This window comes from Nycticebus coucang, chromosome 18 (assembly GCF_027406575.1).
Source record: "Nycticebus coucang isolate mNycCou1 chromosome 18, mNycCou1.pri, whole genome shotgun sequence".
In the NCBI taxonomy this organism is placed as follows: Eukaryota; Metazoa; Chordata; class Mammalia; order Primates; family Lorisidae; genus Nycticebus; species Nycticebus coucang.
This window is the reverse complement of record NC_069797.1, coordinates 44316046-44341202: the sequence shown is the minus strand read 5'-3', so window position 1 is coordinate 44341202 and position 25157 is coordinate 44316046. Positions and strand designations below refer to the sequence as shown.

Here is a 25157-nt window from a genome sequence, read left to right as displayed (position 1 = left end):
CCCCAACAATAATTTCAAAAAAAGTATTCCAGCTGAGATTGTATAACCTAAATTTAATAATGATGAAACAACTAGAAAACGGAAAATAAGGGATGTTTCATTTTAAAAAAGGAAGATATCTGTGTTTTTAAAAAGCCAGCTATGTTATGTTCTGTATTTAAGGAAGCTAAGGAGACATAAAAACTAAATGTAATACCTGACCCTAAATTGTACTGGAGCAGAGAAAATGATATAAATGACATAATTAGATTGATTAACAAAATTGGGATATGGTAGGTAGACTAAATAAAAGTATTGTGTACTTGTATAAAATTAATAACTGTGCTGTGATGTAAGAGTGTTTCCCTGTTTTTTGGGAAATACACACAAGTATTTAGGGGTAAAGACTGTGATATATGGAACTCTGGAATGGTTCAGAAAAAAATTAGAGCCCACAAGTGATAAACATAGGTGAATAGGTGAATCTGGGTAAAGGGTATATAGGTGTTTCTTGTACTATTTTTATTTTTGTAACTTTTTGTAAGTTTGAAATTATTTCCAAATAAATATTTATTAATGTTCCAGGCTCACTTCGCGTTTCTCTGCCTGAGCCCTGCAATCAGCTTTTCTTCCAGGGGGTTAGCTCCTAATGTGCACGAGTATTTAACCACATTTAACAAGACGAATGCCAAGATAAAGCCCTCCTGGCATATGGAACAGCGAGGATATGTTAAATATAAGTGTAGATGCTAAAAGGGACCGGTGCTGGCCAAAGTGGGTGAAAGGCTAACTCGGAAAACGGCCTCGCAGGATAAACTGTGGCCTCTCTAGGGTATGCAAAACGCAGCCCTCTCCCCTACCCCACCCCCAGCTTCCCATAAGGTCGCCCCATTTGCTCTGACAGGTGTGGTTTGGATTATAGCATATACTAAACTGACAGATCCAGCCATCCCTGAGGGCCCAACGCTGTGTTCCGGACACGCCATCTACGGAAACCACAGAACTGAATTTTATCTATTTACATAAAATGAGTACAGCTATTGTGCGGAGTGTGTAAAGTAAAGCCGCATTGGACGCAGAAGCTTCAGCCACAGAACAGCTATGCTCTCCGAGAATGAGCGCCTTGACCTACACAGACCAATCAGAACACAGGCCGAGGCATCGACCAATCCGGGCCCGGCGATGCCAGTCGGGGCGGGGCCGGCACGTCCGGGAGTTGTTTGTCTGCCTGGGCTTTCCAGCCGCAGTCAGGGCTCCGACTCAGTCCACCCGTCAGGAAAGGGGCTGCGAGGAGCCCCGGAGGCCGGCGGGACATGGGGGAGGGCGTCGAAGGCCAGGCCAAGCAGTCGGGGCAGCACAGTCAGATGACTGATCCAGCCTTGGCAACACCCACGTTTGCGTTGCGTTCTGAGGGCTCCTCTCTGGGATCCCAGCGTCCCGGCGGCCGGGGGAGGGTTGCCTGAACAGTGAGCAGTCTGGGATTCGGCCTTCCCTCTCCCGTGGGTGGGTGGTGGGGCTCCGTTTCTTATTGGGGAGGAAAGAGGAGGTCAGGCCTGTGCCAGTCTTGCGACTAGAGAAGAACGAACTCCCCGATCGTCAGGATGGTGAGATTGCAGAGCGAAGCAGTACGGACGCCTTCTCTGAATATAGTGAACCCTGGGGAATGATGGAACAACCTCTCTGAGGCAGGATGAACCATCGCCAGGGAGGCACTTATCAGGTCTCCCAGTTTAGCAACCCTTCCCTGAGTCTGACCTGAACCCTCCCTACCACGTCTCTGGCTAGCCTCCAATTAGCTGCTTTTCATGACATGTAACTTCCAGCCAGTTGTCTCACTTCTCAGATGAAGTTCTGGTTTCTAGGCTGGATGCTAATCCTCAGAATGTCAGAATCCGAGGTGAGGTAGCAACGCAGGAAGGCATTCATCTCCTTTGCAGGTCTTTCAGAGGGTGCAGTAGGTGCCTTTGAGCGAACCGATGTTGCCATGACTGAGCCTGGAACTAGGACCAGATGAAGATGGACCACATCGAATTCGAGGCTCCATGCTCTCCATATCAGACTCTGTACTAAGCACATTACATGAATGAGATCAAAACTTTACTACTTTGGAGCTATTATCATCCTTGTTTTACAGATGAGGAAACTGAGCGCAGACGGTTATGTACCTTACCTAAGGTCACACATCTCCAAGTGGCACAGCTTGGACTTACACCCAGCCTGTCATATTTCCAAGCCTCTGCTCTTGATCACAACCTTATTTTATAGCACCTCTCAACCATCCCTTATGCCGGGTCCTCTGGAGGCCCTCCTCACTTACCTTAGTGCTTGATTCCTTGTTTCATGCCTTCTGGACATTAGGACTTACCAATGCAGGGCATAATAAGCAAAAATCACAGGTTGCCATGGCCCCTCTAATTTGGAACCAGGTACTCAGTACTATGGCAAAACTTTTGAACCTATCGTCCAATTTAGGAACTCTCTTCTTGGGGTGCTGGACTACTTCCACCTTTATTTTCTTATCTCCCAACTCCTTCTGTTATATCAAGGAGGAACAAACTAACTGGATGAAGGTTTTAGAGGAACCAGCATTTTAAACTGGACTTTGCAGGATGTCTAGGGGTTCACAGTGGAGAAAGTATGTTGGAGGGTTGGTTGTGGGGCAGGTATTCTAGGTCTATGGATCAGGGAAAGGTCTGCCTTCTTTCTTTCTTCCTAAAGACCCCCAGTCCCTTTTCTTCTCCCTCACAGATCCCTGATAGCCACAGGGCTTCTGGTGTTGATGAAATGATAGAACTTCCCTTAGGTTGAAAGGGCTACCCTATAATTGGGGTCTACTTTCTTGGGACAGAGGTCTGGGATTCCAGGAAATGGTGGGCCCCAACTCCTTCCTGTAAGAAGCAACTCACAGGCCCCGCTGTAGGAGGATTCCTTCCTAAGCACTTGAATCTTGCCTGTTTCATCAGCTCCTGATTTTGTCCTTTATCTGGCAGAGAAAAGCACGTCTTCTTTTCTGCTTAGTGACTAAAGCTGAAACAATGACAGCTGGCTTGGACTAGCAGCCTGACTCCAATGTCTCTGAGTGATCATGTCCAACTCAGGGCAGATATGTGGAAAGGAAGGTCAGGGTAGGAGTGAGGCCATAGGTAGCACAAGGACATTGTCCCCCCAGATCTCTCCTTCCCCTTCCATAGCTTCTTCCTAACCTCAAAGACTCCCTTCTTCCCACACATGCAAGACTGATTTCTCTCTGGCTCTTTCTCACCACTAACTAAGGTAGGAATTTCTTGGCTCACAGACCAAAGTCTTGAGGAGTCAGGCTCCTTCAAGCCAGATCTCCGATCTGGCTGACTCTGCAGGGATTGTAAGGCTCTGGTGGCCCCCATTTGCCCCTAAGATTGACAAAGACCTAGCTTCCCATCTGCCCCAGCCTTGGACATGAGCAATGTCTGCCAGACAGAGTTGTTACCAGTCACTGGAAGGGCATGTCCCTTCCATTTCCCTTGGTCTCTTCTAGCTGTCATGCCAAAGGAATAGCTCACTGGCAGAACAGAATGTTTTCCTCAAATGTCCATCTTGAGCCACTGAAAGCCAAATGCTGGTGGACCTTTGAGAAAATTCCATAAACACTGAAAATTTACAAAAACACCTGAGAATTCTCCCTGCATGGTTAGCAGTTACATACATTAAAAAGTGTTCACTCCAATAAGAGTAGTGATTTTGAGTTCTTATTTTATACTCTTCAAAGAGATATTCAGGGCTTGGAAGGGAGGTCGGAAGTCAATATAAGATAATTAAGGATGAAGAAAAGGTCTGCAATTATGATCCGAGTCAGTGGTGATACAGAATCTGAAGTATAAAAATTCATTCCCTGGGTGGTGCCTGTGGCTCAGAAGTAGGGCACCGGCCCCATATGCCAGAGGTGGCAGGTTCAAACCCAGCCCCGGCCAAACTGCAAAAAAAAAAAAAAAAAAAAATTCATTACCTTAGCATGACAGGACAGTTTTTGTAAAGCAACGTGTACCTGATTCTCATGATCCCGGGCCAAGATCTAGGTCAAGTGTCTATCTTGGGAAAGGAAAGGCTAACTAGCCAACTCCCAATGGGTAGGTCTAGGGAGAGGGCTAGATCACAGAAACATCCAGAGTCAAGTCCTTGACCCACCATTCCTTTCTTAGGAACTAAATGGGCCTTAGATTGCCCAGGATTGGGGAGCCAAGAGAAGCTGGAGTCTGGACTAATGCACAGACTAAGTCAGTATTCTGCACTGGCTCATTACAGACAGACCAGCCAGCCCCCTATTTTTACATGGCAGGGGAGATTATCCAGTAATCTGCCAATGTCAGACCAGCTGTGGGGGAGATTTATAGGCCAAATTGTGGGGAGACAAATAGCATTCTTTCAGGCTATGAGACTCTCCAAGGAGGAAATGGAGAGGGTGCAGGACTGAGGGCCAGATTTATTAGGGCGGGGACAGGAAAGTAATTACTATCCCCATGAACAGATTGGACTTGTCTAATGATCTTTGAGGACACTAAAGTGATAATCTCCATTATCCCCTCTATATCCTGAACCAGGTCTTTCCAGAGGACCAAACTGCAAGGCCCCCTGAGAAAAGGAGAGACACCTGAACAGCCAGGATTGTAAAGATTAACTAGCAACTCAATAAAATAACACTGTTTCCAAGACAAAAACAGCACAAGAACACAGACTCCAGCTGTGTTCACTGAGTCAATAAAGAGATTAAAGTGATTATTACAGGAAGTTTGGACAGTCATTCTTACAAAGCAGATGTAGGTATCTAAAACTTTTTCATTAAGTGTCAGACTCATCTTGACATGCTGTCTGGTGATACCATCATTTGGGTACTTACCTATTTCCTTAGCAGCCTCTTTGGAGGCAGCAACCGTATCTCAGTTACCTTTACATGACCCCTGAGTGCATAAAAGTGCCTGGCATGTTAATTGTAGTCTTCAGTGGACATTTGATAAATCTAGTTGAACACAAATTATCAAGGGAACCAACTTAAAACACCTTTCAAGTACATAACTGAGTCCTAGAGCATGAGAAGAAATGTTCTAAATCCATCTCTCTTTTGGGTGGGAGAGGGGCCTAAACCTGTGTTATTGTCCCAAGGTCTGGCTTCCTGGGCAGGGGTGCTTCCCTCATGCAGTCAGTGTGGTGCTTTTCCACCCTCCCTTCTCCATGGTATTGAGATACCAACCAGCCCCACACTGGTCCCTCCCTCTCTCCAGCCCAATACTGAGAAGTGTGCACCTGAAGCAGCAGTACTTCAAAACTTTCTCTATCATCATGGTGTATTGATGAAGCTTCTGAGTTATTAAGCAATCCATCATAACATTTGTGACCGGTTAACTTTAATTTGTCAAAATAAATCTGCAGTACTTTGCATGTTAGTAATACAGTGCTGGTATTGACAGATAAAATCATCATCATCTGCTTACATAGAAACTTTCATTTAGGAGCACACCGTAGGAGGGAAATGGATACACAATAAAAGGCAAATGCAGGCCAAGCAGCGAGCCCTAGAGCATAACAGGCTGGATGTCAGATTTGAGGATTATCTAATACAACTGTATAGCTGCCAATCTGATAAAGGGGGAGCTCTCAACCAGGTTACAATCAGAAAGAAAAACATACTCTGCCTTTTTGTAGAGTGGTGGCTGTTGTGCCTTCAACACCTGGTTCAATCAGTTCATCGGCACCAGAACTCAATTCCAGTTCCAAGGCACGGGAGAATTTCACCGCACAACCTACTTGGCCTCCCTTTTCAGTGGCCTGCCCTCACCCGCATCCTGCCAACAACTCTCTCCCTCCCAAAAGAAGACACCACGTGGCTTTATTATTGCAGACAAGCTTCTTAAGTGAATAAAGAATGCATACAAAATAGCATTTTAACTGAAGTCATACAATGAAGTCTCACTCCTGTTTATTATACAATGAATTGATAAAACAATCATTTCTAGTATATATCTTTTTTAAAGAACTAATACTTTCAGGGTTCTGACAACCACGCTCTAGCCTGGGATAGGGCCTACACCTGTCCCATTGAGGACTGCTCTTTGGACCACTGTGGAGGAAGCCTGGGTTGTCTAAATCATGGAGGATAGTGACTGCTGGCCCAGCCAAAAGACGACAGGTTCCAGCAGGCACAGCCAGAGCCCAATCTTGGGTTTGCATGCCAGGAAATGTGAGCTTCCCCCAAATGTGGCCACTGCCCCTCAATCCAGGCCTCAGCAGGTCCATTATTGTGCCTTTCCTACACAAGTCCCTCCAGTAGTCCACACATAATGCTCTACATATTAAAAACAAACCATTTTTGTACTGTGGATAAGAACAGTTGTAACAAAGTCATAGCTACATATTTTTCTCTACATTTTGTTTATTGAGACAAACTAATTAAAAGGCACAAACATAGGGCATGTTTACATGGACATTATAACAAACATATACATTAAAAGTGTAGGAATGTGTTGCCTTCCTGCTAAACAGAAAGTTCCTAAGCTTTTATATATACAAAAGTTGTACAATTTAATGTCCTAAAGTACAAAAGATCATTTATAAAATTATTTTACACTAAGTACTATTTATTTTATTTTTTACTATGTAGTTCAACCCCCTAGAACTGTTTTGTATAATGACACACAGATACCTGTCCCTGATGTAGGAAGTCTGCTTCAGATGCAAGGTATTTTGATGCTTGAACTGACACAGTGGGGTATAAACGGAAGTCATCCAGTTTGATAGTCAGTCCTGCAAACATTCTGTAAGATTAACACAACTAATTTCCATTTCTGTTAACTGCAAAGATTAAAAAATGAAAAAAATCCAAAAACATATTGTAACTTAAAAAAAAATCACAGCCTCTTGGTTTTAGTTAACTTTTTTTTAAACACAATGCTTTAAAAACATTAATGTGTGGCATGATGGTGTAAAGAGTATCTGTTTCTCTACCTTTTGGTTTCTACTTTATGTACAGAGATAAAAACATCCTGCTAAGAAATAAAAAGCACATGTTTCAACGTGCACAATCATTGCTGGGTTTCCACAGGAGAGCAGACAGCTGTCTCCTTGAAAACACCAAAAAGCTGATACAAGTGTTTTCTCAAAGAAAAAAAAAAGTGATGTCTATATTTACAAAATTGAACAAATCTGCACAATACTTGATTAAGAAATGGAAGGAGAAATTAAAAAAAGAGAGATACACTCTGCTTGTTCTGAAGGGGCATACTACCTAGTTAGTGGTTAGAATAAAAACTGTATACAATTTAATATAAGACATAAACTCTAGTGAGCAACTAACACATCTGTTCCTGTTGTAACATCAACAGGCTCTGATTGGGAGAGAGAGGGGCATATCACATCCCAGTGCCTCCAGCGTCTTCCAATTTAAAGCAATATATTTGAAGTGTTCCAAAGTACTCCTTGGTTCCCAAACAGGAGTCCCATTAGCCTCCCTTTATTAGGAGCCTGCCTGTCCGCACATCTGACAACTTCTTTGTCAGTTGCGGCCTTTTCTTACCAAAACACAATTTATATATTTTGGCCTTTTTTTTTTTTTTTTAGGATTTTTTTTTTTTAAAAAGTCAACTACAACACTATATTCCATCAGGATTAATATGCTGAGCAATATTTACATCTCCAAATATCAGGTCACAATCCCTATTATATGTTGAAGTAGAATGATAAATTATCATATGCTTTGCATATCAGAGCTGGTATCACCTTTCCCATAGGGAATGCTGCCTGAAATTAACATATTCCCAAAGGTAAAATGCATATTCTCTGAAATGCATTTTATTATGACAATGCATGTATTTATTCATAAAAACAATAAACACAGATAATTTTACACTAGCTCTCAATTTGTGGATTTAGAATTTCATGTTAAAATCAGCCATCCACCTTGTATAGGGAGAAGTTTTGCTAGTGCTTAGAATAAGATGATTTTGGGGGGATTAGAAAAAGTAATGCTGTTTTTTTTTTTTTTAATGGGTTTTCATTTTTTATGATTGGTTTTAATTCTGACATCTCATCTTGCCAACTACTATCCTGTTTAAGCAATGCTGTCAGCTAAAAGGAATTTCTGATTAAACTAAAGTGGTCCAGTGGTAAGTTACATACATACCCTACTTTGAATAATCCCAGCCAAATTGGGAAAAAATGCTACTACGCTATTAACTAATGTAATAAAATCTTCCAATTTCATGGTTTACTTTTTATTTTAATCAACTAAAAGTCAAGTTGCTGGTAAATATTTACTTTAGCCCATATTTTAATTTTATAATACTGTTTACCAAGGTGGTGATGTAGGCAAAGCTTGGGGCAAGAAAGGCATGCTCTCTACAGGCCTCATTGCTATATTGAGGGGGGCAGCTAATGTCATAGGTGTGGGCAGATTCATTGGAGATGTGATCGTGACAGGGTGTGCTATATTCACTGGGGCAGTGACAGGGGTGGGGAGGTTGACTGGGGTGGTGAGCGTTAAAGGAGAGGTCATGGATAATGGACTGGTTATAGTTACAGGATGCCCTATGTTCATTGGGCTGGTTATGTTAACAGCACTTGAAACATTTACTGGACTTCTCATGCTCATTGCAGCTGCCACTGTGACTGGGTTTGACATAGTCCCAGACGACACTGAGGATGTTATATTGAATGGAGTAGTGAGAGTCACGGGTGTTGTAGCAGACGTGGAGGTTTGGCACAGGTTAGCAGCTTCTAAAATAGAAGACAAAAGGGCCTTTAGACTCTCAAAACAGTGACAAAATTCACAGTTTCTGAATCAGTTTCTTTTCATTAAAGAAGATAAACATTTAATAAACCAAATTTAATCACAGTTATCTACCAAGCTGTCAACAGGAAGGGAGTATCCTTTGCAGCTAAAGCCTGGGAACCAGGGATCCAAGTGTGCAAATTACCTTTCTGATCCTATACCTCCTTCAAGGTATAGCAACTTGTTTGGCCTTGTACTTTAGGTTTCAAGTCCAGATTGACTCACCTACCTCACGGTGATGCTACAAAAATCAGTTAACTTTTACAAGGCACTCTTGGAGGTCAGAGATACCAAATAGGGCTAAGTGCTCTCATTACTATTTCATGCAGTTCCTCTGGGTTCTAAAGACTTTCCTGGGAAAAGCCAACAACCAGCAGGCCAAGAGAAAAGGCTTGTTTACATAGAGCTAGGCCAATAGTTACACAGTAACAGATAGTCAGAAAAATCTTCTCCTAAGGCCCCCTGTAACTAGCACAGAGAAGTGTGCATACTCAATGTTAGGAAAGCTAAAACCCTCTTAGACATGAAGCCACATTGTGTTAATGTTTTTAAAATGCACAGAGAATGATAAACAAGCTATTTTAGTATCACCTGTTTATTTCAGGCTTAGGAAAATTGTTCCAGTTAAATCTTGTTTCTGGTTATGTTTCTTAACTACATTAGGAAAGAAAAAAATACTCCTCAATAAATTTATGTTCTTCTCACTCCTATTTCTTCCTCTCTTTCTAATGTTGACATAGTCGCCTACTTTATGTCTAGTATCATTTAACTGCATTTATTACACCAACAAACATACTGAGAATTAACCAGGCAAGGAGACTCTGCACTAAACTGTGGAATACTGGTCCTTGTTATCCAGCCAAACCAGGGTACTTCCCTCCAAAGCAACACCCCCAACCCACCCCTCAACAAAATTCAGCACCACCTGCTGTTGTGCCAGAAAAGAGCAGTAAGGAGATGGATGGGTGGGGCTGCCTGTGACTTGGCTGTCAAATGGAGAAATGCATTAGAAGCTAAAGATGGAAATCTGCACATGATCTACAAGTAGGTCAGATCACCTCAGGAGAACCCTTGAGTCAAGCAGCCTTTTCTTGATCAATACAGTATAACTCTGGTCTTCACCGGATCAAAGATTCCTCAACCTGGCTGATGATCAAAATCATTTATCTAGAGAACTTTTAAAAAGTGGATTCGAGTTGAACCAGGAACTGTGGGGCAGCGCCTGTGGCTCAAAGGGGTAGGGCGCCGGCCTCATATGCCGCAGGTGGCAGGTTCAAACCCAGCCCTGGCCAAAAACTGCAAAAATAAAAAAAAAAAAAGAACCAGGAACTGTGGCTCCTGCCTATAATCCCAGCACTTTGGAAGATGAGGTGGGGGCATCACTTGAGGCAAGGAGTTCAAGACCAACCTGAGCAACATAGTGAGACCCCATTTCTACAAAAACTAGAATAATTAGACAGGCATGATGGCACACACCTGCAGTCCCAGTTACTTGGAAAGCTGAGACAGGAGGATAGCTTTAGCCCAACCCAGGAGCTTGAGGCTGCCATGAGCCATGACGATGCCACTGTACTTGACCCTGTGTGACAAAGTAAGACCCTGTCTCAAGAAAAAAAAAAAAAAAAACGGAGTGCGGGTGCGGTGGCTCACACCTGTAATCCCAGCACTCTGGGAGCCTGAGGCAGGTAGATTGCCTGAGCTCACATGTTCGAGACCAGCCTGAGCCAGAGGGAGACCTTGTCACTAAAAAAATAGCTGGGCATTGCAGCGGGCACCTGTAGTCCCAGCTACTTGGGAGGATGAGGCAAGATTGCTTGAGCCCAAGAGTTTGAGCTTGCTATGAGCAATGATGTCATGGCACTTTCCCTAGGGCGACAAAATGAGACTCAGTCTCAAAAAAACAGGATTCCCAGGATAGGTCAATAGTGAAATTTGGATGGAATCTAGAAAATGTGTATTTTTAAAAAGCTCCCTACAAAAAAAGAGAAAGAAAAAAAAATAAAAATAATAAAATTAAAAAATAAAAAATAAAAAGCTCCCTACATGGTGATAGTAAGTTTTCAACCAGGTTTGGAAACTTATCTTACCTTATTTAGGTAATGTAAGTATTTAAAGGGACATTGCTGATTCAAGTTTAAGTCTTCAGGTCAGAAGTCTCCTCTGCTCCACAAAAGGTGACATATACTAACATCAACAGAGAGGTTTCTAACTTTAGCAGTCATTTCCAGAGAGATTCATAGGGAATACAATAGCATTTTGTTTCTTGGAGGACAGAAGATGAGCTAAACAATCAAGTCTTATTGTGCAAGCAAACTGAAATACAATACTAAATAGAAGAGTGCAGCTAGAGAAAGAGAATGAGAAAGAAAACCAAGTCACTTTGGAGGTGCTGACAGCACTCCTCCTACTTTCCCCAAAGGAGTTTTCTCTCATGTGCTGTCCCCTTCACCTCCATTTTCTTTTAACCTTTTTTTACAACGTAAGCACCTTTACTCCTCCTGTAAGTAAAATATACTTCGTAAGGTACTTTCAACCTGCTATGCAACTATCACAGCACTACATTTTTTGCTCCTCACTGCTAGCTATCTCTCCACCCCATCTTCCACCAACAAAACACTTTATTAAAATAATCACAAATCTTCATTTGGAACAAAGAAACAAGAAGCAACTGAAGAAGAGTAGAAAGTCTATCTGGACTGCTGTATTCTTTTCCTCCAATGCCAGCAGATGTATGAAAAAGGATGCTATTCCTTTTACCTTTATCCAAGTATAGGATGTTCATAAGGGATTTGAAGAAGGGAACAGCTACACTACATGAAAGCAAGAAAAGGAAGAAACTACATAGCAAAGGAATTACATACAGAGGAGCCTATATGCAGAGGAGTCTTAGGATTTTAAGGAAAACAATAAAACATGGCAGGGGTGAGGGAGGAAAGGAGGAATTTATAAGTTCCTCCTGTGGCAGATAGTATATTGACAAAATGATTTATTTGAAGTGTTTGCAAATAGTCCAGATGCCAAAGCTGTAACTAATAAGTTAAAAAGTATGTTGAAAACTGACACTCCAACTGATTCTTTATAAGATACACATCAGAGAAAAGCAAACCATTCTTAATTTTTGTAACAATTACAGTAAAGACATGTTAAGCTAAAGCCAGTCAGTGTGATAGACCGAAAGAAGATTAAGGATTAGACCAAAAGAAAAAACATCAGCACTATAAAATCTGAAACATGTTATAAATAAATCAATGCGGAAAGAACACTAAAGAGCAAGAAATAGCACAGTTGTAAGAAAATGCACTTAGGTACACACAAGGACATTTCATCCCCCTCTTATAGTGGGAATATTTCAGTAAGAAAAAAAAGGAGCCCATAATGCATGGAGGTTGACATCAAAATGGACATAAAAATAGAACTCTGGGTATAACAAAGGACCAATTTGTCCCCAAATCTGTAACAAAATGTAAACGCCTGTGGCTCAAAGGAGTGGGGCACCGGCCCCATATACCGGAGGTGGTGGGTTCAGACCCAGCCCCGGCCAAAAACTGGAAAAAAAAAAAAAAAGCGATTAAAAAACTGAGAATTTTTATTTCCTAGCAATAAAAACTTACCCTATATGATTTGCTGCCAGTAACTAAACTTTATGTTTCCCAGCATACACAGTATTTCCATGTTTCCAGGAAGCTAGTCTCCCTAAATTGTGGCTTCTCTACTTTGATCATTTGGCAGACTAAATGAACATACTTCTCTGGCAACACTTTGGAAGCCTCATCTTACCTTTCTTCCTTGCTTTGACAGCTTCTTCCCACAGTCTCAGTGTTTCCACTTGCTTCCCTGGCCAGCTTGTCACATGCTGTTGTTGCTGCTGCTGCTGCTGCTGCTGCTGCTGCTGCTGTTGCTTCTGGTTGCTGGTCTCTTCATTCATGCATGCTATTCCAAAGATAAACCAGAAATGCTATACTTACCTTGAAAAAGGATGGCCATTTTTTCAAAATTGACTACTTACGCCTCCATGATCTTTACTACTTAACCTAGTAGCTCTTTAATAAGTACATCTTTTTTGTTGCTTGTGTCTATATTGATTAAAATAGACAAATCAATTAAAAAATCTGGAGAAGTATAGAAAAACAATTTAAAAATGAAAAGAATTCTCTGATATATTAAAAAGCAAGTGTCTTAGGCCAGGCAGGGTGGCTCAAGCCTGTGATCCCAGCATGCTGGAAGGCCGAGGCAGGTGGATTGCCAAAGCTCACAGGTTCGAGACCAGCCAGAGCCAGAGTGAGACCTCGTCTTTCAAAATAGCCAGGTGTTGTGGCGGAGGCCTGTAGTCCCAGCTACTTGGGAGGCTGAGGCAAGAGAAATGCTTGAGCCCAGGAGTCTGAGGTTGCTGTGAGCTATGACACCATGGCACTCTACCGAGGGTGACAAAGTGAGACTGTCTCAAAAAAAAAAAAAAAAAAAAAAAAGTGTCTTTAAAAATGAAAGATGGGTAATATTAGTATGGATTAATCAATATTCATCAAAATACCAATTTTTTTAATTTGACAAAGATGAACATTAAAAGTAAAATTTTATAAAATAAAAGTATAACCCAATGAACTTAGAAAGAAGCAAAAATGAAGGAAAGTAAATCATATTCCTCTCATTCCTTTGTGGCCACTCATTTTTTTGAGCATTTAATGTTTCTGCTGCATAAAGTATATATATAATAGAATACAGGATTAGGGAAATGACTTCCTCTATTAGTTAAAGCAACCTGTTTTTTTTTTTTTTTGAGACAGAGTCTCATTATGTTGCCCTTGGTAGAGTGCTATGGCGTCACAGCTCACAGCAACCTTCAGCTCTTGAGCTTAAGTGATTCTCTTGTCTCAGCCTCCCAAGTAGCTGACAGGTGCCTGCCATAACACCCAGCTATTTTTTTGTTGTTGTAGTTGTCATTGTTGTTTAGCTGGCCTGGGCCAGGCTCAAACCCACCAGCCTCGGTGTATGTGGCTGGTGCTGTAACCACTATGCTATAGGTGCCGAGCCTGGTTAAAGTAATCTTAAAAGAAAAGGCCTGGGTAAGCCTGGGTAAAGCAAGTATTGAATTTTATCCATAAGACTCAAGAATATTCTATCTTTAACTCTGAATTTATGGTTAACAAAGCATTTGAACTTTAAGTGGATATGATATCCCATTTCTCTATACATTTGTGTTTGAAAAGCAAAGTTGTCACCTTTAAGGTTATTAGTAGTATATGTTATTAATACAATATGGTGTTAGGAGACACTGATATTTGAGAATCTTCCTAACTTTAAATAAAAACAATTAAAATTGCCTAGAATGATGTACTTTCTGGCTAGGTGTGGTAGCTCATGCCTATAATCCTAGCACTCTGGGAGGCCAGGTGGGAGGTTTGCTGGAGGTAAAGAGTTCAAGACCAGCCTGAGCAAGAATGAGACCCTACATCTTCTGAAAAAATAGAAAGATTAACTGGGCATCATGGTGCATGCCTGTGGTCCCAGCTACTCGGGAGTCTGAGGCAGGAGGATCACTTGAGTCCAGGAGTTTAAGGTTGCAATAAACTAGGCCAATGCCACTGTACTTTAGACTTTTAGTTGAGGGCGACAGAATGAGACTCTGTCTTAAAAAAAAGAAAATAATAATAAAGTAGCCTCCTAGTGTGGCTTGTGCTGCCTTAGTTCTAACACACTAGAACTGTTTATTCAAACCCCATAGAAGAGAGGAATCAGTGAAAAATGCCTGTGGGAAATATCTGCTTTTCTAATATCCATGTTATTAGAAGAGAAGCACAGAATCGAAAGCAAAATTAGTGAAGAGCTTATCAATACTGTTGGGAACATGCGTGTAAAGCATACTTCTGACATGAATATACTCTCTTCTTTGTTGCCTATTAGCACACTTGAGTAATAGGAGGAAACATGTAAGATGAACATTAATATAGTCCTGAGAGCATGGTAAAAGTGCCTTTGATACATTATAAAAACAGCCAGACTCAAAATCTGAAGTGCAAAAGAAATAACATCTGAAGCATCACCTACTTTTACTGATGCCTTGTTTACATGTGTTACAGTTGATACTTTGGCTCTGCCCGTGAGTCTTTAAGTGGCTGGTGATGTATGCTGCACTCAGGAGCTTCCCACAGATGTTACATGATACCTTGCCTTCATGGCGCACCATGTGTGTCCGCAGTCTGTCTTTGGTGGCAAAGGCAGCAGTGCACGTCTGCATGAGGGAGGAAAACTTTTTTTAAATATAGACTATCCTGTTCTACTCATTTTAAAGTTTGTTATATTCTATGCATTACCCTACCCACATCAGCCAGCTGACTAAGCTAGCTGAATTTTAACTGCATGTGCTACCTAGAATCAAATCCATAAGAAAACACTTGTTGAATTTTAGACCCTTCCATTTTGGAGAAAGAAAATATATCAACATGGAGTAATAAAATGATGTAAGCTTTAGAGTTAGTTAATCCCGTATTTAAATTGAGCTCTGCAATTTACTAACTGGTATAATGTTGAACAAGTTAGTTAACCTGTCTGAATTTGTTTCTTCATCTGTAAAATGAGGATAATAATACCTAGCTCACAAAATTACTGGTGGATTAACAGCATGGTACACATAGCAGGCACCTGACTCAATGACACTAGCTTCCTCCCTCCAATTAGAATTTTCTTAGAATTCAATCGTTTACTTAATAAAATCAGTCATTAACAAATTTAACTGAAAGGAGCTCTAAACAACTTCCAGCAACAAACCAGAATTACTGAAGCCTAAAACAGTCATTTGATTTAGCAGAATTCTTAACTTTTTTGTTATCACAACTGATAGATAAAATCATTAACCAGAATAAATTTTCTAGAAAACGCTCCAATTTGGTAATAGCAAAAGTCCAGTAAGTGATAATATCTGGGAAAAAAATTGTATTTTCTCCTATTTCAAGTAAAACAACCTCAATCATCAACACAGGAAGTACTTTAAAGCCCTTTATTCTTTTATTCATTCCAAATACACAATGATCTTTACAAGACTATACCTTTTTTTCTTTTATAATAAGAAATGCTATTGCCTAAGGAAGGGAAAAAACAGCTTAATAAAACAACATACTTCAATTTTAAAATAATCTTGCCTTACAGAAATAGAAGCTGTCATTTGTATTGTATAAAAATAAAATTCAAATAGGCCACATTTATTTAAGCCAGTAGTTTTAAGACTATTCAAGAACAGTGAGATTTGACTGGTTCAGACCTCTGGATAATGTACATTAAGTGCTACACTAAGGATAAGTCATTTTAACTCTTACTTGGCATTTGAAGGGTCTTTCTGTTGAATGGACATGTTTTACGTGACAGCTTAAGTGGTCAGGCCTGTGAAAGAGAGAGTTTCAACAGAAGATGTAATAGAACGCACAAAGAAATGCTATTTATGTAATGCTTATTACCTGCCTGGCAGACAGGGAGGGGGCATTTGAAAGAAAGCTAGTAAAATCACCAACCCCCCACCCCAGTGCAAGCCTCCTTACCTCTCTTACCATAAATAAAAGTCTTAGTCCTTTATCTGTTAACTGTCTTTCCTAGTCAACATCAAAGCATATTAGATCTTGAGTCTTTACAAAACATCCAAAGTTTTAGTCCTATCACTCACCCAAAACAGCTACTATACTTTATTAACTCTGAAAGTGTTTGAAAATGAGTCAGTGGAATGTTAGTGCCCAAAGAAAAATGGAAAAACTTCTAAAAGTTTTATTAAGAGTATCTATCGAAGGACTTCCAGGAAATGAGTTTCTTTGATTTACGCAGGCAATCTCATGACTAGTCTCCCAAATGAATTGGAAACTGGTGGTTTTGCAGTATAAGAAGTATCCACATGCCAAATGAAGGCCTGAGTCCACCAAGACACTTTTTTTTTTTTTTTTTTTTTGAGACAGAGTCTCACTTTGTCGCCCTGGGAAGAGTGCTGTGGCATCACAGCTCACAGCAACCTCCAGCTCTTGGGCTTAGGCGATTCTCTTGCCTCCGCCTCCCGAGTAGCTGGACTACAGGCGCCCGCCAAGACGCCCAGCTATTTTTTTGTTGCAGTTTGGCCAGGGCCGGGTTCGAACCTGCCACCCTCAGTATACGGGGACTGCGCCCTACTCACTGAGCCACAGGCGCCGCCCACTAAGACACTGCTTAAATGAAATGAAAGGTAAATCATTAAGTACCACTTGTCAACCACACCAAACTGGAGTTAGACCTGGAAGCATCATGTTTCTTTATCTATTACCAATCTCCTCTAATAACACAGGCCTGCCCATGTCTATTCTAACATAAAACTTCCAGATCACACAGAGACAACTGAAGTTGAAGAAAAGCAAAGCAAAATGCAGTACCTCGAGAAGCCTTTCCCACAAACACTGCAAGTATAGGGTTTGGTGATGCCTCCTTCATGAGACCTCACATGGTAAGTCATCCGGTCCTTCCTCTTGAAGCGCTGATTACAAATAGGACACTCAAAAGGCTTCTCATCTGAATGGGAGAGCTTGTGCCGATTGAGGTGGTACACATCTCGGAAGGCCTTCCCACACATCTCACAAGCATGGTTCTTCTTGACAGGCTTACTGGGTTTCTTAACAGACTGGGTCACGGGCATAGCTGTGGTGCTGGCACTGCTACTGGGGTTGGTGCCCGAGGAAGATGTAGTGACTGTTGACAAGATGCCTGCAATGGTTGAGACCAACGAAGTTCGGCTGCTGTCCCCAGCGATGGTAGAGATAAGGGGAACCACTGTGGTGGGGGGTTTCTTTGCCCGGGACACCAATTTGATCCCTGTGTGGCAGGATACGTGGCGCCTCAGGTGATAGCTGTCCCTGAAAGCTTTACTGCAGTAAGTGCACACAAATGAAGTTTTGGGTTTTTCTTTTTTAATCCCAATAGCATCCTTTAATGTTTCTGGTGCAGCCTGAGGTTTCTGAGTTATTGGTATTGGAAGCAATGGTTTCTGATCAGGGGGCTCCACAGCAGAGCTCAGGAGGGGCAGCAAGCTGTTCTGTGCTGCCTGCTGTTGGTGATGGGAGGCTTCATGGGCCTAAAACCAAACATGTACACTTCAGAAACTCAGCCTCTCACAATGACCTTCAAAATTCAACATGCTCCAGACAATAGAAACCAGAAGAAACAGTCAAAGAGCCTATCAACTATTCTCTTCAGCAGAAATTCAGCAACCACCTAGTTACTCTCGGATCTCCCAAAACAAAGCATTGAAAAATCACTGTGCAGACACAAAACTTTTGCGACTAAGTTGCTGACAGTGATCTTGCTTTTGAACAGCTGACTAAACTACAGTGTACTCTGGTTCATAAGGGACATATCAGCTGATGAAATCAGTTTGCATTAGTCTGTCAGTGCTAAAACCAAGTTTAAATAACTTGTCAAAAAAATTACACTCCAGGCTGAAGTATTTAACAGTAACTTTCTGCAGCAATACACAAACACACACATACACACAATGACACAATCATCTACTTGCTATTGCCCAGGAAAGGAAGACCATCACGTCTCTCCTGTTCCATCAGAAAACTCTTAGTGATTGAGGAGGGGGGCTGTTGCTAAGTGATGAAAGAAATGTATTTCTCTGAATACATACACTGGTTGTTTTCACTTGATTCTACTAAAAGATCTGGTTTTAGTCAACCTGCTATTAATCAACCTGGAACGCATCTGTGAAGGTAACCCACAGCAAAACACCTATCAGTTGTTCTCAGGTCATTTAATCTTATACTAGAGTCTGCACTCTTTAGCAACACTAGCTGTTCAAACCTTAAACTCGCAAAGGCAGACTAATAAGAAAAACAAACACTTAAATTCCTTCCATGTTCATCTTCTTCTAGCAGTTCCAGCAGTTGTAGGTCTCAATAAAGTATCAGACATTTGCTGTTATAAAGTGCTTCTCCACTCCAAAACTGGGGGCTGGATACTATCTGGAAATTTTCATTAGCTCCACTGAAACCAAAATTTCATCATGGATCAGATTCTTGGTATTTGTGAGTAGTTACTCTCTTGGTTCTGATTCTTTCAAATTTCTCCATACTTCCATATGGATAAACATTTAGGAAATGATGGAAAAAATTCCTGAAATACTTCTTCCTAATATGTTGTTCTTTACCAATGTTATTTTTGAAACTCTTGACAGAGCCCAAGCCTTTATTCTTGAGTTTTGAAATCCTAAAATATACACACTCAGAACTAAGAGTTTCAAATATTTAAGCACACAAAATCCTAGGATGTGCCCATCCTATCTAGACATTTTAGACAGTTATTTACACTTCTCTCTTTACAACCACAAGTAATACCACTACCGTGATTAAGGAAAGAAGAAACAAGAAAACACACACACACACGCTCTCTCTCACATATAGCTCCTCCTTTGATGGAGAATATCTACCACACATTGTTCCATGTGTACTTGATGGTAGCACAACAGCCTGGAACTAGTGTCCCCTAAATGATTATGAGGTGTGGTATCCAGAGTTACCAGCTTCAATTTAATAATTTTGATTTCATCACTCTTTGAATCCTAAAAGCGTTCTCAGAAATCGTGTGGTTACTTATGAGTATCTTTCTGGACTTAGCGCTCATAACTGAATTATAGTCCACTTTTAATGTAACTTGTGAAGCTCCTGTAATAAATAGTTAGGGTCTATTTACCCAGGTGACATAATAGAAATTTTACAGAATTTGGACTGGACTCTAATTTTAATTACCCTTCTTCCAACCTGGCTTTAAGATACTCAAATTTCCATACAATATACAAATGGTTAATAGTTTGAGATAGCTCAAGATATACAATTTCAAAGGCTAAAAGATCAGATAATAGGGAATGCAAATCTTCTGGACAAAGTTCAGACTTATAGAGGCATTTTTCAATTCTAAACAACCATTAGTACAATGGAGTACTAAAAGCACTTACTGCCATTTTACCAATTCAGATGTCTGTGGCAACATAAAGTATTTTTACAGCACTGCTGAAGCTCACTCTCACACGGGGGTCACACCAGGTCCCTGCTTCTTGGGTGAAATGCTGTAGAACCACTACAGGAATCACTCTCTGAGGATGCCTAGGATCCCCACACTTCTACATGAAGCCTTCTAAGGGGCAACTGGGTTTTCCCAACTTGTTCTCTGAAGGAGAGACAAAGTAAAATAACCACCACAGCTGGCCTTTAGTTAAGTGATTTACTTTTAAATTACTTTTAAAATATAACTTCTGGGCTTTTATTTGACTAGCATCATCAAATCAAAGTTTTAATTTTATTTCCCATCTCTTTTGATTGCTTTTTCACCCTGCTCAAGCTTTCCTTTTTCTGAAGCTGGCAAAAAACAAAATAGAAACGTTATTTCATCACCCAGGGTATTAGGATATGGCACCATGAAATCTCCAGTGCCAGAGGGTAAAATATTTTATACTGAACAAATTAGCATCGGTGAGTCATATCTTGAATGTCCTGTTAGAATAATCCATCAAACATTTTAACAGCTATGGCTCTCACTTTCTACCAGGTTATCTGGAAAGCAAGCAGGTATTAAACTGTTTTAAAATATAAGTCCAATATGATGCTCCAGGAAACAAGAGAATTTAAGTCCATTTCTCAGGAAAATTACTTAAAAACCAAACTGATTAAGTCCATTCATATCTTTCCACAGAAAAGACTGAAATTCTCTTTATCCGTTCAACTGTCCTTAGATCTAAATTTTAAGTTTTCCAACAATTTTCACTGCACACATTGCCAAGCCCAGGAGCAAATATTAGCTTTCACACTTCTCCATCAGGTGGAAGAAAAGATTTTAATAGCTGAAAACAATTAAATATAAAATTTAATTTAAAAGATGATCAACAAATGCTTGGCATTTGCTTTATCCAGGGAAAGAATAATTTTTTAAAAAGTATTCCAAAAGATTTTTCAGCTAGTTTTCTGAAGATGAGTTAAGGGTTTTTCTTGTGTTCGTTTTTTTTTTTTTTCAATCTCTCTTAAGTTTGTAGACACCAGGTTTAATATGGTTTTTATCACGTGAAAATCACTTCCGTGGTCCATCAATCCTGTATCTTTTCTTTTCTTTTCCTTTAGAAAGAGAAAGCATTTGCCACCTTTACGCAAACCTGGATGACAGCCAGTTGTATCATTTCTTTTCCAAAGCATTTTAAGCTGGTTTATCACATTATCAAGCTCATCAAAGCACAATAAAAACACTAGATCATAATGAGAAAAGGAGGAAGTTCCATAGTTTTGAGTATATTCAATTTTAAGAAGCCTGAATATATAACAATAACTACTTTAAAAACATTTGAAAAAATATGTCTTAAGACAATAAACAAGATTTACACAATAGGTAATGTCTGAATTCTCCAATTCCCTATATATTAAATCCACTGAGATGAATCCAGTGGCTTGAAGGTTAATTTTTTGAAAATCCTGCATCCGTTCCTGGTTAGTTCCGTTAAGATCTCAAGCGCCCAAGCTACGCGTTTGGGATTTCACAAAGTATTCAAAGAAGGAAAATAGAGAGGCGGGAAGAACGCACTTAAAAGTGACGAGCTAGCTTCCTAACCTCCTCCGGTTCCGAAGTTTCCCCGTGAGCTCATTGCTACTACCCACTAAATGCTTCGTGTGCAAATAGAAACGAAGCAAGAAAAAAATAAGTTCCAGCCTAGATCTTCCAAAAAGGGGTCCCCCACCTAAAGTGGGCGGGCAAGAGAATTGCCAACGTATCGGCTACAGTCATTTTCAAGTTTCTAGCAAAAAGCAAAAACCAACACCCCAATGAGTGACTCATCTGTGGGGTTTGTAAGCGGACTTTGTTAGAGCTCTCCACTTTCTGTCTCCCCACTCGGTTGGAGGAAACGTTCGAGGTGGGCTGAGAGAGAAAAGAGCTCCGGGAGGAGGTCGGGCCTCCAGGAGTCCCGGCCCCCACCGCTCCCCCCGCCCCTGCCCGGCCAGGCTGGGGGATTCCCCGAGCTGAATGGGACAGCGGGAGAGCTGGACAGGGAGAGGTGTCAGCTGCCAAGGCTCGGCTGAGGCTTGGGAAAGAAAAAATGTAAATCCAGTGAAAAAGTTTGGGGAGGGGAAGCACACTCACAACACCCCCTCTGCTGGGTGAAAACGAAGGGGGGAGACGGGAAAGGGGAGTGGCAGGGAACCTGGAGATACCCGCTATTCACAGGGATGTGGGAGGGGGGTCAGAAAGTCAACATACACACGCACACACGAAAAGAGAAGAGGGGGAGGTGGAAAGAAAGAAGAGCGACAGGAAGATGGATAAAGTGGGGGGACGAGACTGAGAACGGGACCTGGGGACCCCCCTCACCCCACGGTGCGGGACCTGGCTGGCGCGCAGTGGCCGAGCAGCCCGCGCTATCCAGCGGCCCGGCGCCCTCCTTTCTCTGGGCCGCGGGGTGGTGACAGCGACCAGCCTCCTCCCTTCCCCTTCAGGGCGGGAGAGAAGGGTGTGTGTGTGTGCGCGCGTGTGTGTGTGTGTGTGTGCGCGCGCGTGTGTGTGCTGGGGGGGCTCCGGGTTCACCCCAAGGCCTGCTCTCTCCCCCGCACCCCGTGAGGCCGCCTCCTTTCACCTCGGCAGCCCAGATACGCCGGGGCGGGCGGGCGGAAAAACAAAGGGGGATTAAGGCCGGGCCGGAGAGCGGAGCCGGGAGGGAGGGGTGGAGGAGCGCCCGCCCGCTCGCCAGCCCGGGGCCCGGCCCCCCTGTCCCCCCCGTACCCCCCCGGGGGGGCCCCCAGTACCTGGAACAGGAACGCGGTCCAGTTGGCCTCCATGGCTGCGGCTGCCGACCCCCCTCCTCCCCACTCCCCCCGCTCGGGGAGCCTCCTCAGCCGGAGGAGGCGACAACAAAGCGGCGGCGGCGGCGGCGGCGGCAGCGGCAGCGGCGGCTCCTCAACATGGCAGCGCCGAGCGCGGCCACTTCCGGTAACCTCCGGGACGCACCACCGCGGCGGCGAGCGCGGGCGGGGGGGGAGCCCCGGCCCGGCCGCCGCCGCCCCCAGTTGCCCCGACCCCCTCTGGGCGTCCCCGCTGCCGGCTCGCTGCCTGGGAGCTCAGCCAGTGCCTGCCGGCGGTGGGGTCAGGGCCCCAGCGGGGGGGCTGGGGTGGGGCCGGGGGCGGGGATGGGGCGCGGCGTCCCCCCCCGCGGGGGTGTGTGGTGCTGCGGTCCGTGGCTCAGGCAGCTGGAGCAGGGGGAGCTCAGGAGAGAAGATGGAGGACGCCAGGGTCTGGCGCTGGCCCACTGGGCACAGCTGGGCCGCCTCCCGTGACTCAGACACTGTGCCCAGCAGCATCTCATCCCTCTCAGACCCTCCGCGGAGGGCACAGGCTACGGCAAACACCTGGCATTTCACGGCCCCCCACCTCTAAATTGGAGGAAGCCCCTTCTACTTCCAGTCTTTCCCTTTTGGCATTTCATCCTGGGCTGGCTAAGTCCTACACACTCTGATATACATCTCCCTCTTGAGTAGCCTTCCAACTCAAGCAGGGAATCCCACTGGGATGTTGCCTCAGATCCTCCCAGTGTCGAGGGAAACACTTCCCACGCGCAGAGATGTCATTACTGGGTTACACTTGGGTAAAGGGCTGAGCTTCCCCATCCTCCCCTTCGCTCCAGATAGAATGTTAAATTATACCCTAACACCCCTCCTCTCCCGCCAAAAATAATAACAAGCAAGAAAGTATAGACTAATTATTTTAGTCCTTTAGTACAGTCGGTTTCCTTTTTCACCCCCCCCCCCCCAATTCCAGAACAAAAATCGAACTTCTGGTTGGACAGCGTCAGGAGATGTCACGGAGGTGACCTCAGCCTCTTTGCAGTTCCAAGTCTTCCATGTAGGCGTCACTGCTGCTGGAACTTTGTAAATGAGGAGCCTGTATGATGATGTCCTGAACCGTTTTCTATCCTTTCCTCACATAGAGGTAGCTACTGGGAATATCAGAGACAAGCTATTATTAAATGTTTCCAGTCCAAGAAGTCTCCTGCTGTAGGGAGATGAGAGGGCAGGCTATATATTACTGATATTTTAATAAACTCTAGTTTTAAAAAAATTCCTCAGATGGACACATTTATTTCAAGATTTCAAAATCTTTCAAAACCAACTGACTCACATCTCACCCCATTTATTCCCCTCCAGACACTTCTAATAGTTACCATCTCCAACTTTCCCCAAACATACACAATAAAAAGAATATGGCTCCAGAATTCTATGGTAACAGAAACCAAAGAGATAGGTAATTTGACAGTCTGTTTCCTTTCCACTACTACAAAAGTATACCCCCTCCCACTCTTTCCTCATTCTCAGTCACCAGAATGAAGGGCCTGAAAACGTTGGTGTGGTTCCTTTTAGAGCTGTTTCCCCATTGGATACTGCCTGGAGGCCTTGGGGATGAATGAGAAGTTCTGCAGTTTGGATCGGTAGGAGAAGCAGGTTACACACCAGGCAACTGGTCAGCCTAAGACAGGAGGGGACAGAAAATGATGAAGAGTTTCTGATACATTCAGTAGCCAAACTGCTACAGTGGCCCCCATGTCTCCTATAAGGTCCATAAATCTCTCTCGGCAAGAAAAATGGTTCAGGAAGCCTAAGTTTATACATGTGCCAAGATAACTTGCTCTGTCCTCAGACACTGTATGTCCTTTTATTTTTATTCAGTGCATAGCAAATTTGTGCTTCTTCCCTGCCTTAACACATTCACTTAAAGGTCTCTGTAATGCAGCTCCTCAGTTCTCCTCCTCTGCATAGCCTCTGCTCCTTTAGCTGCTGCCTTTCATATTGTGGCGAAAAGGAAGCTTCAGGATTATAAAAACCAGTACTTAATGAAGACCATTATTCTAATGACAATATTGCTGGACTGTGCTGAACTTCTTTTTTTTTTTCTTTTTTTTTTTTTTTTTTTTTTTTGTGGTTTTTGGCCGGGGCTGGGTTTGAACCCGCCACCTCCGGCATATGGGACCAGCGCCCTACCCCTTTGAGCCACAGGCACTGCCCTGTGCTGAACTTCTTATCCTGGGATCTAGAAACTCTTTGCCCAGCAATCTTTCAACACAGCAACTCTGGGGAGGGGTTTCCCCAGTAACAGGAAGTAGAGGTCAAGTGAAAACAGTCCAGTTCTCATTACTAAAAAGCTGAGATTCTGAACTATCACTTTTCTTAAGGAAAATGGTTCATTTTATCTCAATCCATAAGATAAACCCAGAAATCTTGATTGTTTCCCAAAGTGCCCCTTAAAGAGAATTAGCAACTTTTTAAATTCAGATGATACCTTAAACACTGGGGTGTTTTCCAGAAGGAAAATAACAAAAGTTTTAAAAAGTACTCAAAAACAACCAGTTCCAACTGTTAGAGGA

The 25157-nt window shown here is 42.6% G+C and overlaps 2 protein-coding genes across 4 annotated transcripts; one reads left to right on the top strand and one right to left on the bottom strand.

Moving 5' to 3' along the window:
• Positions 1–5337: 5337 nt before the first annotated feature.
• VEZF1 (vascular endothelial zinc finger 1) lies at positions 5338–22802 on the bottom strand. 3 transcript variants are annotated; one of them, XM_053570619.1, is made up of 7 exons: positions 22549–22802; positions 19725–19936; positions 17149–17843; positions 16081–16144; positions 14816–15017; positions 12551–12703; positions 5338–8718 (listed from the first exon to the last, which is right to left on the bottom strand). In XM_053570619.1, exons 2-7 carry the CDS (start codon positions 19728–19730, stop codon positions 8291–8293), a joined length of 1548 nt encoding a protein of 515 aa, XP_053426594.1. In that variant the 5' UTR covers positions 19731–19936; positions 22549–22802; the 3' UTR covers positions 5338–8290. The 3 variants fall into 3 exon arrangements, with proteins under 3 accessions (XP_053426594.1, XP_053426592.1, XP_053426593.1); XM_053570617.1 differs by lacking the exon at positions 19725–19936; XM_053570618.1 differs by lacking the exon at positions 19725–19936 and having other exon boundaries at positions 14816–14999; positions 22549–22756.
• On the top strand, positions 22589–24671 carry LOC128570967 (translation initiation factor IF-2-like). Its single transcript, XM_053570620.1, has one exon. It carries the CDS (start codon positions 22705–22707, stop codon positions 23074–23076), a length of 372 nt encoding a protein of 123 aa, XP_053426595.1. The 5' UTR covers positions 22589–22704; the 3' UTR covers positions 23077–24671.
• Positions 24672–25157: the final 486 nt, after the last annotated feature.